Source organism: Piliocolobus tephrosceles, chromosome 19 (genome assembly GCF_002776525.5).
Source record: "Piliocolobus tephrosceles isolate RC106 chromosome 19, ASM277652v3, whole genome shotgun sequence".
In the NCBI taxonomy this organism is placed as follows: domain Eukaryota; kingdom Metazoa; phylum Chordata; class Mammalia; order Primates; family Cercopithecidae; genus Piliocolobus; species Piliocolobus tephrosceles.
This window is the reverse complement of record NC_045452.1, coordinates 10,977,260-10,991,893: the sequence shown is the minus strand read 5'-3', so window position 1 is coordinate 10,991,893 and position 14,634 is coordinate 10,977,260. Positions and strand designations below refer to the sequence as shown.

The window sequence follows — 14,634 nt, the reverse complement described above, 5'->3', positions numbered from 1 at the left end:
ACCTGAAAATGTGAAAGCGACTTTGGCTCTAAGTAACAGGCAGAGATTGGAACAGTTTGGAGGGCTCAGAAGAAGACAGGAAAATGTGGGAAAGTTTGGAACCTTCTAGAGACTTGTTGAATGGCTTTGACAAAAATACTGATAATGGGCTGGACATGGTGGCTAACGCCTGTAATCCCAGCACTTTGGGACGCTGAGGCAGGTGGATCATGAGGTCAGGAGTTCAAGACCAGCCTGGCTAAGATGGTGAAACCCTGTCTCTACTAAAAATACGAAAAAATTAGCCGGGCGTGGTGGCAGGTGCCTGTAATCCCAGCTACTCGGGAGGCTGAGGCAGAGAATTGCTTGAACCAAGGAAGTGGAGGTTGCAGTGAGCCGAGATCATGTCACTGCACTCCAACCTGAGCGAACAAGGGAGACCCCACCCCCCCCCCCAAAAAAAAAAAAAAAAAAGTTGATGATAATATGAACAAGAAGGTCCAGCCTGAGGTGGTCTCAGATGGAGATAAGGAATTTGTTGGGAACTGGAGCAAAGGTGACTCTTGTTGTGTTTTAGCAAAGAGACTGGAGATATTTGCCCCTGCCCTAGAGATTTGTGGAACTTTGAACTTGAGAGAGATGATTTAGGGTATCCGGTGGAAGAAATTTCTAAGCAGCAAATCATTCAAAAGGTGACCGGGTTATGCGCAGTGGCTCACGCCTGTAATCCCAGCACTTTGGGAGGCCAATGTGGGCAGATCACTTGGGGTCAGGAGTTCAAGACTGGCCTGGGCAACATGGTGAAACCCCATCTCTACTAGAAATACAGAAATTGGCTGGGCGCGGTGGCTCAAGCCTGTAATCCCAGCACTTTGGGAGGCCGAGACGGGCGGATCATGAGGTCAGGAGATCGAGACCATCCTGGCTAACACGATGAAACCCCATCTCTACTAAAAATACAAAAAACTAGCCGGGCGAGGTGGCGGGCGCCTGTAGTCCCAGCTACTCTGGAGGCTGAGGCAGGAGAATGGCGTGAACCCGGGAGGCGGAGCTTGCAGTGAGCTGAGATCCGGCCACTGCACTTCAGCCCAGGAGACACAGCAAGACTCCGTCTCAAAAAAAAAAAAAAAAAAAGAAATACAGAAATTAGCCGGGCCTGGTGGCAGGTGCCTGTAATCCCAGCTACCCATGAGCCTGAAGTAGGAGAATTGCCTGAACCTGGAAGGCGGAGGTTGCAGTTAACTGAGATCACGCCACTGCACTCCAGCCTGGGCGACAAGACTGAGACTCTGTCTCAAAAAAAAAAGAAAAAATAAAAAAAAAAGAAAGAAAAGAAAAACCCATTTTTTGAGGAGAAATTCAAGTTGGTTTCAGAAATTTGCATAAGTAGCAGGAAGCCTAATGTTAATCTCCAACACCATGGGGAAAATGTCTCTAGGCCTTGTCAGAGACCTTCATGGCAGCCCCTCCCATCACAGGCCCAGAGACCCAGGAGGAAAAAGTGGTTTTGTGGGCCAGTCCCAGGGTCCCTGTGCTGTATGCAGCCTAGGGACTTGGTGCCCTGTGTCCCAGCCACTCTAGGCATGGCTGAAAGGAGCCAATGTAGAGCTTGGGCTATAGCTTCAGAGGGTGGAAGCCCCAAGCTTTGGCAGCTTCCGTGTGGTGTTGAGCCTGTGGGTACACAGAAGTCAAAAATGGAGGTTTGCTCCACCTGGATTTCAGATGTATGGAGACGCCCGGATTCCCAGGCAAAAGTTTGCTGCCGGCACGCTCATGGAGAACCTCTGCTAGGGCAGTGTGGAAGGGAAATGTGGGGTTAGAGCCCCCACACAGAGTCCCTACTGAGGCACTGCCTAGTGGAACTGTGAGAAGAGGGCCACCGTCCCTCCAGATCCTAGAATGGTAGATCCACCAACGGCTTGCACCGTGCACCTGGAAAAGCTGCAGACACTCAACGCCAGCCCATGAAAGCAGCCAGGACGGAGGGAGAATGTATCCTGCAAAGCCACAGGGGCAGAGCTGCCCAAGACCATGGGAACCCACCTTTTGCATCAGCATGACCTGGATATGAGACTTGGAGTCAAAGGAGATCATTTTGGAGCTTTAAAATTTGACTGCCCCACTGGATTTTGGACTTGCATGGGCCCTGTAACCCCTTTGTTTTGGCCACTTTCTCCCATTTGGAATGGCTATATTTACCCCCATTGTACCCCCATTGTGTCTAGAAAGTAACTAGCTTGCTTTCGATTTTACAGGCTCATAGGTGGAAGGGGCTTGCCTTGTCTCAGATGAGATTTTGGACTGTGGACTTTTGGGTTAATGCTGAAATGAGTTAAGACTTTGGGCGACTTTTGGGAAGGCATTATTGGTTTTGAAATGTGAGGACATGAGATTTGGAGGGGCCAGGGGCGGAATGATATGGTTTGGGATTCAAATCTCAACTTTAATTGTATCTCCCAGAATTGGCACATGTTGTGGGAGGGACCCAGAGGGAGGTAATTGAATCATGGGAGCCAGTCCTTCCCGTGCTATTCTCATAATAGTGAATAAGTCTCGCGACATCTGATGGGTTTATAAGGGGTTTCTGCTTTTGCTTCCTCCTCATTTTTCTCTTGCCGCCGCCATGTAAGAAGTGCCTTTCACCTCCCGCCATGATTCTGAGGCCTCCTTAGCTATGTGGGACTGTAAGTCCAATTAAACCTTTTTTTGTTCCCAGTTTCAGGTGTGTCTTTATTGGCAGCATGAAAGTGGACTAATACAGATGGGAAGTTGCACTTAACAGCACAGATGATATGACCCCGTTTTGTTTACAAATAAAATGTTTATTTATCCACAGTCTTCACAGTGGTGTTGTTTCGGACTGAGAGGCAAAATTATAGGCAATTTTTCTGTTTTCTTTTTGATGCTACTCTGTATATTCTGAATCTTTGACATCAGGCATGCATTACTCTGCAATCAGAAAGCAAAAGAGGTTTCTATTTTGAAGAGAAGAAAAGCATTTGATTTAAGGACCAGATCTTTTAGAGACTTGATTGGGGCTTCATTGTTACTGTTTTTATCTAACAAGAGATGTCAGCCGAGTGTCCCTGATCCCAACAGGGAGACTTTTACCTCACGCACACAGAGCCTTTATCCTTACGTCTACAGGAAGGTAAATACTACAGTGAGGAGGCCGAGGTGGATCTGCGGGACCCTGGCAGAGACTATGAGTTATACAAGTACACCTGCCAGGAGCTACAGAGGCTGATGGCTGAGATCCAAGACTTGAAGAGCAGGGGTGGCAAGGATGTGGTAAGAAGGGGGACCACATGGCCATGAACCTGGTGGGTATGCGTAGATGAGGCTGTTTTTGCACCTACCAGGGCCCTTCCTGATCTTGGTCTTCTGTCCTAGCCATGATCAGGTGATTGGAGCCTCAGGGCTCCCAAAACCTATTAATTTATTGGAACTTCTCATTACCACTCAGTACCAATTACAGTAATGAAAGTACAGGATAATTAATTTTTTCCCTACTAATTTGATCATTTATCCAATTAATATTTATTAAGTGCCAGGCATTTTGCTAGTTGTTGAGAAATGATGGTACTTATACATTTGCTTGATACAAAGATTGGTATGTATAAGTAAATTATAGATACCAAAAATGAAATTATCATTAATAGTAAGTGAATAAATGAGGTTTTAGGGGCAGAGAAATTAAACAATGTGACTAAAAACTTGATAGATAAGTTTTTAAAAATCCATTTTTTTTCCAGGAATTGCACATATTCATGCTTATGCTGACAAGTTTTGTTACGATTATTGCATTCAATCTATTGTAGCCAAGCTTTATGGCTATAATTCTGTTATTTTCCATTTAAGTTATCCTGTAATGTTATTTATAGAGGTCAAATTTTATGGCAAGATGTTACTATTGCCGGGATCTCTGCGTAGGATCTGTAGAGACAGATTGTGCCTTCGCTGCCTTTATTCCATCTTCAATTCCTGTTACTCTAGTCCAAGCAGAAATTGCTTTTTTTTTGCCTGAGATTCTTAAGCGTTTTCCTTATACAACCATCCCTCTTATTTTCTTCATGACTTTTCTCATGGTTCTGGGCTCCCTCTAGTGCCTATGTTTGGCCCCAGATGAGGATGGGTCAGTGGTGAGGGACGGAAGGAAGCTGAGCGAGCCCCTGTCATCAGTGGGCTTCACTGTTTTCTTTGCTCACAGGCAATCGAAATCGAAGAACGGAGGATTCAGAGCTGTGTGCATTTCATGACTCTAAAGAAGCTTAACCGATTAGCCCACATCAGGTTGAAGAAAGGAAGAGATCAGACCCACGAGGTAGGAGTTAAAAGGTTTAATTAACCTTCCTCCATTCTCCTCCTCATCCCTTTCTTTTTTTTTTTGGAGACAGTCTCGTTCTGTCCCCCAGGCTAGAGTCCAGTGGCACAATCTCGATCTTGGCTCACCGCATCCTCTGCCTCCCAGCTTCAAGCAATTCTCCTGCCTCAGCCTCCCAAGTAGCTGGGATTACAGGCGCCTGCCACCACCACTATGCCCGGCTAATTTTTGTAGTTTTTAGTAGAGATGGGGTTTCACCTTGTTGGCCAGGCTTATCTTGAACTCCTGAGCTCAGGTGATCCACCTGCCTCAGCCTCCCAAAGTGCTGGGATTACAGATGTGAGCCACTGCACCCAGCCCCATCCCCTTCTTTATTCCCTTTACACCTTCTCTTAGTTTGCTGACCTTCTCCTCTGCCCCATCCTGACTTGCCCTGCTCACCTCTGATCTTATCCTCCTTTCAGGCTAAGCAGAAAGTAGATGCCTATCACCTGCAGCTCCAGAACCTGTTGTATGAGGTGATGCACCTACAGAAGGAGATCACCAAATGTTTGGAGTTTAAGTGAGTTTGGGAGGACAGGGCTTTGGCACATGTGGTCTCTCGGTAATTGCTTTTTCCCATGTAGCTCGCTGTAAGTCTGTTTCTTTTTTTTGTTTGTTTTTGAGACAGAGTCTTTTTCTGTCACCCAGTCTGGAGTGCAGTGGCAGAATCTCAGCTCACTGCAACCTCCACCTCCTGGGTTCAAGCGATTCTCCTGCCTCAGCCTCCCACTACAGGCGCCCAGCGCTACACCTGGCTAATTTTTGTATTTTTAGTAGAGACGAGGTTTTGCCATGTTTGCCAGGCTGGTCTCGAACTCCTGACCTCAGGTGATCCTCCTGCCTTGGCCTCCCAAAGTGCTGGGATTACAGGCGTGAGCCACCACGCCCGGCCTAAGTCTCTCTTTAAAAAGAAATCTGATAGCTTAGAAAACTGTAGGATCTGGGAGAAGGGCAAATTGCAAGGGTGAATGTGGGAGAATTGCAAGCCATGGTTTCAGGCTGCATAAAGAATCTCAAAAGTCTCTCTGACCTTTTTGAGTTTTGAGCTCTGCACTTGGTAAAAAGCAGGTCTCTCTCCCTATCAGGGGTCTTTACATTACCAGTTTGGTTCCAGGGTACATTGTATGGGAGCAACTCACTTCCAGTCATATCCTTTTAACCTTTTGGCCCAGTTTTCCTTTCTGTAGTCCCAGCATTCATTTTTGCAAATGGATTTTATTCTTTGGAACCTGAATTTCTTGCTGCTTAGCTGCCTTCAGGTGAAGAAACTACAATTTGTCCATGTCCTTCCTCAAAACCAAGCTGAGAGATGAGAAGGGGGAAGGAGTAAACGGGAAGAGAAGGGAAAGTGTTCTCACTTGATCAGACCTGTTGATGCAAACTGAAAGCAGCTTTTATCTCAAACTTGACATGTGCAGGGGGCCCATTAGACATTGGGTCCGGAATATTTTTATTAATCATGATGCTGATTGTTTTGTTTTTGTTTTTTTTTTTTGAGACAGGATCTCACTCCTGTCACCCAGGCTGGTGCAGTGGCATAGTCCTGGCTCACTGCAACCTTGACTTCCAGCCTCCTGAGTAGCTGGGACTACTGGCGTGCACCACCACGCCTGGCTAATTTTTTGTATTTTTAGTAGTGATAGGGTTTTGCCATGTTGGACTAGTCTCAAACTCCTAGTTGCAAATGATCCACCCACCTTGGCCTCCCAAGATGCTAAGATTATAGGTGTGAGCCACCACGCCTGGCCTGATGCTGATTTTTTTTTTCTTTTTCTTTTTTTTTTTTCTAAGACAGAGTCTCGCTCTGTTGCCCAAGTTGGAGTGTGGTGGCATGATCTTGGCTCATTGCAACCTCTGCCTCCCGGGTTCAAGCGATTACAGGCGTGAGCCACCACACCTGGTTAATTTTTAGTAAAGACAGGGTTTCACCATGTTGGCCAGGCTGGTCTCAAACTCCTGACCTCAGGTGATCCACCTGTCTTGACCTCCCAAAGTGCTGGGATTACAGGCGTGAGCTACCATGCCCATCCCTGATGCTGATTTTTGAGAGGCATGTTTATCTGTTCCACAAAATCATTACCTAGTAAAAGTTAAATATGAATAAAGGTGAAATCTGCATCAGGTCTGTACTTGAGTTAATAATACTGTACCATTGTCAGTTCCTGGTTTTGACAATGTATAGTGTGGTTAGATAAGATAGTATCATTAAGGGAACTTGGGTGAAGGATACATGGAGGAAATAAATTGTCAGTATTATTTTTGAAACTTCTTGGAGTCTTAAACTGTTTCCAAATTAAAAAGGTATCAAAAACAAAATAATGTGATGCACTGGTCTGTAATCATCATGCAAATGGAAACTGACAAACCCAGAATATAGTGGAACTTACGCCTATTGGGAGGCAGGCGGCCACATGGAAGGAGCATAGGCCCTGAAGTTACACATCCTGGGTTCAAATCCCAGCTTGGCCACTCCGTAACTGTGGACCTTGGGCAAGCTGCTTACTGATAGAAGCCTCCATCTCAGTCAAATAATGGAGATTAAAACTCCCCGCCTCTTAAGAGTTGTTGTGAGTCTTGAATGAGGTGAGGATGACATATAGTGGGTGCTTATTAATATATGATAGCTGCTATTATTATTACCATCATCTGACCATAACCTGAGCACACAACTATGTTAATGCAGCAAAGAGAGTTAGATTTTTTTGAGACGGAGTCTCACTCTGTCACCCAGGCTGGAGTGCAATGGTGCATTCTTGGCTCACTGCAACCTCTGCCTCCTGGGTTCAAGCGATTCTCCTGCCTCACCCTCCCAAGTAGCTGGGATTACAGGCATGCACCACCACACCTGGCCAATTTTTAGTAGAGATGGGGTTTCACATTGTTGGTCAGGCTGGTCTCAAACTCCTCACCTTAGGTAATCCACCTGCCTCAGCTTCCCAAAGTGCTGGGATTACAGGAGTGGGCTACTGCGCCTGGCAGAATTTCTTTTCTTTTTATAACATGTAAATCACTATGCATGCAATGGTTTAAGCCTCTAGATCTTTTTCCATTCAGTTCGCCCGTGCTGGGTCTTCCCCGTTCCATTCTTACATAGCTAATGTCTTGAACTTAAGTGCAGACCCGTATATTTATTCCTGTAAAATGACATGTCTTGGTTTCAACCTGACAGCCTAGGCCCAGGCTGTAGTGTTTTTATTTGACTTTTTAGCTATTATCTCTCCTGCTCAGCTTGGAGACATTTGTAAATTTGGTAAGAATCCCTTCCGAGACTTTAGCTAATTCCTGGGTAAAAAGGTTGGGCAGCGTGGGTAAGGATCCTGTGGCATGTCAACTACCTTTCTCCACACTGAAACATCTGCTAATGAGCATTTGTGGAGAAGATTGGATTCCAGGATCCTAAGTAGTTGTAGACTAGGGCTAAGCAGGCATATGTTGGGGGTAACTTTGGGCCTGCTTAAACTACAGTTTGGTTTCCTGAGAACGGCAGCATGATGTCAAGTTTTTGTCTGTAGGTCAAAGCACGAAGAAATTGATCTGGTCAGTTTAGAGGAGTTTTATAATGAGGCTCCACCAGATATCAGCAAGGCCGAAGTCACCATGGGAGACCCTCACCAGCAAACACTGGCACGTCTGGACTGGGAGCTGGAGCAACGGAAAAGGTAGCATTTCCTCCTTCCTGACCTTTTAACCATAAAGTGTCAGTGCTTTGTCATGACCCAGGATAAGGCAGCAAAGCCCTGTGGAACTCTCAGAATAGTTTCTAAGACCAAATCCATTTTATGATTAATTCACACTGAATATTTTAAACTTCACCAACTTCATCATGGATGGGGTTGGGGTTATAATTGCTTAAGGGCTTTTTTTTTTTTTTTGAGATGGAGTCTCACTCTGTCTCCCAGGCTGGAGTGCAGTGGCGTGACCTCAGTTCACTGCAACCTCCGCCTCCCGGGTTCAAGTGATTCTCAGTCCTCCGCCTCCCAAGGAGCTGGGTGGTAGGTGCACACCACCACGCCCATCTATTTTTTTTTTTTTTTTTTTTTTTTTTGAGACGGAGTCTCGCTCTGTCACCCAGGCTGGAGTGCAGTGGCCGGATCTCAGCTCACTGCAAGCTCCGCCTCCCGGGTTTATGCCATTCTCCTGCCTCAGCCTCCCGAGTAGCTGGGACTACAGGCGCCCACCACCTCGCCCGGCTAGTTTTTGTATTTTTTAGTAGAGACGGGGTTTCACTGGGTTAGCTAGGATGGTCTCGATCTCCTGACCTCGTGATCCGCCCGTCTCAGCCTCCCAAAGTGCTGGGATTACAGGCTTGAGCCACTGCGCCTGGCCAACGCCCTTCTATTATTTGTATTTTTTGTAGAGACGGGGTTTTACCATGTTGGCTAGGCTGATCTCGAACTCCTGACCTCAACTGATCTGCCTGCCTTGGCCTCCCAAAGTGCTGGGATTACAGGTGTGAGCCACTGTGCCTGCCCCCCCCCCTTTTTTTTTTTTTTAAAGAGATGGCATTTCACTCTTTTGCTTAGGATAGAGTGCTGTGGCATGATCACGAGTCACTTCAGCTTTGACCTCCTGGGCTCAAGCGATCCTTCTGCCTCAGCCTCCCAAGTAGCCAGGACTATGGGTGCCTGCCACCATGCCTGGCTAATATTTTTATTTTTGTAGAGCAGAGGTCTCACTCTGTTACCCAAGCTGGTCTTGAACTCCTGGCTTCAAGTGATTCTCCCACCTTGGCCTCCCCAAGTGCTGGGATTATAGGTGTGAGTTACCATGCCTGGTCTCTCTTTGAAATTTTAATGCCAAAGACCTTATCTTTTGTACCATAAATCTAATTTTGTGTTTTGCCTTTCCCCCCCTTATCTATAAGTGTATGCCTGTGGCATAAAGCTTTGTAAACATTATTTCAGGAGGTTGTGCAACATTCTAGTGTATATCCTAGTGTATAGAAAAATTCCCAAAATTATTACCCTGTTGGATTTTTGGTTGTTTCCATTTTTTTTGCTGTCATAAATAATACTTCAAGTCACACTTTCGGTATAAACTTTTCTATACTAATAAAGAGTTTTATTTATTTATTTTTTTGACATGGAGTTTCACTCTTGTCGCCCAGGCTAGAATGCAATGGTGTAATCTCGGCTCACTGCAATCTCCGCCTCCCTGGTTCAACCAGTTCTCCTGCCTCTCAGCCTCCCGAGTAGCTGGGAGTATAGGCATGTTCCACCATGCCCAGCTAATTTTTGTATTTTTAGTAGAAGCGGGGTTTCACCATGTTGGCCAAGATGGTCTCTATCTCTTGACCTCATGATTCGCCCGGCCTCCCAAAGTGTTGGGATTACAGGTGTGAGCCATCACACCCAGCCAATTTTTGTATTTTTAATAAAGAGGGGGTTTCACCATGTTGGCCAGGCTGGTCTCAAACTCCTGACCTCAGGTGATCCACCCGCCTTAGGCTCCCAAAGTGCTGAGATTTTAGGCATGAGCCACTGTGTCCGGCCAGTGCTATATGTTTTAATCTAAGTCATTCTAAAAATACAGTGGTTTTTTTTTTTTTTTTTTTTCCCGTAATGAACTTTTCATGGTTGCATCCTTACCATTCATGGTAACTTTTTCCCCTTTCATATTTGTACAAGAATACTAGGGCTTTTGATTGGCACATTTGTTCTGGTTTTTTGTTGGTGAAGTAGCTGTGTACTTGCCTTTTTCTGTTATGGAATGTATTCTCTGTTTTTGGTTCATATTATGAATTTAATAAGCAGCGAATCTGGTTCTTTTTTTCTTTTTTGAGATGGAGTCTTGCTTTGTTGCCCAGGCTGGAATGCAGTGGTGTTATCTCGGCTCACTGAAACATCTGCCTCCTAGCTTTAGGCAGTTCTCCTGCCTCAGCCTCCCGAGTAGCTGGGATTACAGGCGCATGCCACTGTGCCCGGCTAATTTTTTTAGTAGAGACGGGGTTTCACCATGTTGGCCAGGCTGGTCTCGAACTCTTGACCTCAGGTGCTCCACCTGCCTGGGCCTCCAAAGTGCTGGGATTACAGGCGTGAGCCACCGTGCCCGACCGAGTCTGGTTCTTAGGAAATTTGTGTCAGTGTCTTAGCAAATGGGGCTGGCGTATCACTCCGTTGTCCAGTCCACTGATTGTGCTGCGCACAGACTCAGCTGTCAGTGCTGCATTCTTGTGGCACTGGTCCAGAATCTATTCCCACCCTGTCCCAACCAGGCCAGTCCATGGGCCTCTTTTGGGTTATATAGCTGCTAAGTCTATGTTTATGAAAGTTTTAGGTCTTACCTCTCAAGCAAGAAATGGAACAGAAAATGGCACGTGTATCCCCTAGTGGTCTCCAGAGCAGACAGAGCCTCTGGAGAGCAAGAGACATGAATCCAAAGCCCAGCACAGTGTTTGTTCTTGGCTGGATGCCCTTGGGCAAGTTATCTACTTGCCTGAGCCTTGGTTTCCTCCTTTGGGGATAAGAAAAGTCCCCATCTTCCAGGGTCTTTATAAGGATTAAATGTGATTGTGCTTGTAAAGAACTCACCAAAGTACCTGGCACACATTGAGTGCTGGATAAACATTAGCAGTTAATCATGGCTGCTACCATTAGGTGGAGTCTGACAGTGAACAGGCGTGTTGAGGTATCACAGGGGACATCAGGTGACAATGCTCTTTCCTTCCTCAACAGGCTGGCAGAGAAGTACCGAGAGTGCCTATCCAACAAGGAGAAGATTCTCAAGGAGATTGAGGTGAAGAAGGAGTACTTGAGCAGCCTCCAGCCCCGCCTCAACAGCATCATGCAGGTGGGGCCCGCTGGCCTTTTGCTTTGCCTTCACCACTGACCAGGCGCTGCCAGACGCCATGTCACCCTTTGAGATTTGCCAGGTCTATTACCCTAAATTAGAGTATAGTATAAGGATGGCCTTGTCTGCATCCCTACCCAGTTGGTGTGATAAGCTTGTGTCTGGGAGGAAGAAGTGCTGGCCTCAGGAATATATACACACATTGACCTGGGTGTTTTCATCCAAAGCCTCTTCTGGGTAGCATACTTTCTCAGACTGTGTAAATTTGGTTTACCCCTTGCATGGCCCCCACTGGCCTCACAATCTCCAGGCATCTAAACTTGCTTCTTGTGGATGTCTGTTTGATCCCCCTGACTACGCTTCAGGGTCAGACTGCTCAACAGATCTTCTCACTCTGAAAAAAACTTTACTCATGAGGAAGAGTCCACACTTTACCTGTAAAATATAATGTCTTTCTGTATAGGTGGCCCACTTTTTATTTGCTTTGCGAAGCCAGATTTGGTCTAGATCCTTATAATTTTGTGAAGCAAGGTAGATGGCTAATATGAAAGAACTTTGTAAAAGGATCCTAGAGATAAATTTGCTTATTTTCTTAGGATTTGGTAATCTCTACATTTCCTTTCTTCAGCTCTAAGTGTGGAAGGAGAGTTGTTGACTGCTTGTGGTGCCTCGTGCCTGTAATCCTAGCACTTCGGGTGGCTGAGAGGGGAGGATCACTTGAGCCCAGGAGTTTCAGACCAGCCTGGGCAATATCGGGAGACCCCACCTCTACAAAAAAAAATTAACTGGTCATGGTGGCTCGTGGCTGTCATCCCAGCTACTTGGAAGGCTGAGGCAGGAGGATCACTCCAGCCTGGGTGACAGAGCAGAAATTAAAAGTTTTGGTTGTACTTAACCAAAGCTTCTGCATGGTTAAATTTTCTCTTGTTACCTGGAAACTTTCTAAATGGATACAGGTTAAATAATTTCTTTTTTTTTTTTTTGAGACGGAGTCTCGCTCTGTCACCCAGGCTGGAGTGCAGTGGCCAGATCTCAGCTCACTGCAAGCTCCGCCTCCCGGGTTTACGCCATTCTCCTGCCTCAGCCTCCGGGTAGCTGGGACTACAAGCGCCAGCCACCGCGCCCGGCTAGATTTTTGTATTTTTTTAGTAGAGACGGGGTTTCACCGTGTTAGCCAGGATGGTCTCGATCTCCTGACCTCGTGATCCGCCCGTCTCGGCCTCCCAGAGTGCTGGGATTACAGGCTTGAGCCACCGCGCCCGGCCCAATAATTTCTTGTATGGTACAGCCTTAGAGCTATGATGAAAGTATGGAATCAAACCACTGATACCGAACCACTGACAGAATAACTGAAATATGAAAGAAGACCTGTCATATTATTAAACAAAAAAATGCAAGTTGTAGAACATATAGTATAAGCTCATTTCTATATCTTGGTTTACAAAGTATCTGTAGGGATATATACATGTAGGAGTTGGGTATATACTTGGAAAAGTCTGTATTCATACCAAACCATTAGCAGCTACCTTGAGGACTGGGAACTGGGAGCTTTTGTTTTACAAACTTGAATACCACTTTTTTTTCCCTTTTCCTTACCCACCTTTGCTGCCGCCCCCCATGACTTTAAGATGCTTTTTTTTTTTTTTTGAGACAGAGTTGCTTTGTTGCCTAGGCTGGAGTGGAGTGGCGCCATCTCGGCTCACTGCAACTTCTGCCTCCCAGGTTCAAGCGATTCTCCTGCCTCAGCCTCCCGAGTAGCTGGGTTTACAGGCGCCTGCCACCACACCTGGCAAATTTTGTATTTTTAGTAGAGATGGGGTTTCACCATGTTGGCCAGTAGTCTTGAACTCCTGACGTCAGGTGATCCACCTGCCTTGGCCTCCCAAAGTACTGGGATTACAGGCATGAGCCCCCACGCCCGGCCTAAAATGCTTTTTTTTTTTTTTTTTTTTTGAGACAGAGTCTCACTCTGTTGCCCAGGCTGGAGTGCAGTGGTACAGTCTCGGCTCACTGCAAGCTCTGCTTCCCCGGTTCATGCCATTCTTCTGCCTCAGCTTCCCAAGTAGCTGGGAGTGCCTGCCACCACGCCCAACTAATTTTTTGTTTTGTATTTTTAGTAGATACGGGGTTTCACTATGTTAGCCAGGATGGTCTCGATCTCCTGACCTCATGATCCGCCTGCCTCAGCCTCTCAAAGTGCTGAGATAACAGGCGTGAGCCACCATGCCCGGCCTAAAATGCTTTTCATTTTACTTTATGTATTGCGCAGTTGATCCTCATGCACTGCACAGAGTCTGCAAACTTGAAACTCAAAGCGATCTAGTTCAGTCTTTCCTGAGTCAAGAAAAAAAAGAAAAAAAAAAAGAAGAAAAGCACACAAATAAAATCTCTGAAACAAAACCTGAATTCATTGCCTAAGGTCTTGAATACAACTTTTAAAAACAATGTACAATGTATTACTTTAAAACAGAATTTTATATACAGAAAAGCATATAACTCGCAAGTATATGGCTCAATGAATATTCACTAAGAAACACATCTGTGTAACCAGCACCCAAAATCCAAGAGAAAGAACGTTAACAATGTCCTGGAAGCTCCTTTATTCCCCCTCCCAGTCCCTATCTTCCCCCACACCCCAGTAACCATAATCTTGACATCTAACATCATAGGTTCGTTTTGCCTGTTTTTGAACTCTATACAAAGAGAATCATAGTATATACTCCTATATCTGGCTTCTTTTGTTCAGCAGTATGTTTCTAAGATTCATCTGAGCTATTATGAGTGCAGGAGTTTGTTTTCACTGATGTTTAGTATTTGGTTGTTTCCAGCTTAAGGCCGTTTGAATAATGCTGCTATGAGCATTCTTATACGTGTGCTTTGGCATACATGTGTACATCTGTCTGTTGAATATATACCCAGGAATGAAATTGCTAGGTCATACAGTATGTTATACATATATTTAGCTTTTGTAGACACTGAAACAGTTTTTTAAAGTGATTGTACCGATTTACAGGAATTCCCACCAGCACCATATGAAAGTTCTAATTGTTCTACATCCTTGTCAACACTTAATACTCTCAGTCTCCTTAATTTTGGCTACTCTGGAGGATCTCATTATAGTTTTAATTTTTATTTCCCTGAGGACTAGTGATGTTGAACACAGCACGTTTTGCCTTTTGGATAACCTCTTGGAATGGGCCTAGGCAAGTCTCTTGCCTGTTTTTCTGTTAGGTTGCCTGGAGATGAGTGTTTTCCCAGATCTTTCCCATTCTGTAACCTCCTGCCTTTTCACTTTGCTAATGGTATCTTTTAATGAGTGCATGTTCCAGATTTTACTAATTATTCTTTTCCTTTATGGTTAGTACTTTTTTTGTGTCTTGTTTAAGAAATTTGTCTATTTAAATCTGTAGTAATCCTGGAAGTGATTTTGTATGTAGTGTAAGTTAAGGGTAAAGTGAAGGGGTGGCCTGCCCCTCCACACCTGTGGGTGCTTCTCGCTA

At 45.4% G+C, this 14,634-nt stretch overlaps 1 protein-coding gene across 1 annotated transcript in view; it reads left to right on the top strand.

The window, feature by feature from the left end:
• THOC5 (THO complex 5) overlaps positions 1-14,634 on the top strand; it is a 47,287-nt gene that overhangs the window by 5,598 nt on the left and 27,055 nt on the right. Inside the window, exons 4-9 of the mRNA XM_026448663.1 lie at positions 3,127-3,270; positions 4,190-4,303; positions 4,768-4,865; positions 7,858-8,004; positions 11,020-11,134; positions 11,178-11,241. Coding sequence (XP_026304448.1) covers positions 3,127-3,270; positions 4,190-4,303; positions 4,768-4,865; positions 7,858-8,004; positions 11,020-11,134; positions 11,178-11,241 — 682 coding nt within the window. The remainder of the gene's footprint in view (positions 1-3,126; positions 3,271-4,189; positions 4,304-4,767; positions 4,866-7,857; positions 8,005-11,019; positions 11,135-11,177; positions 11,242-14,634) is intronic.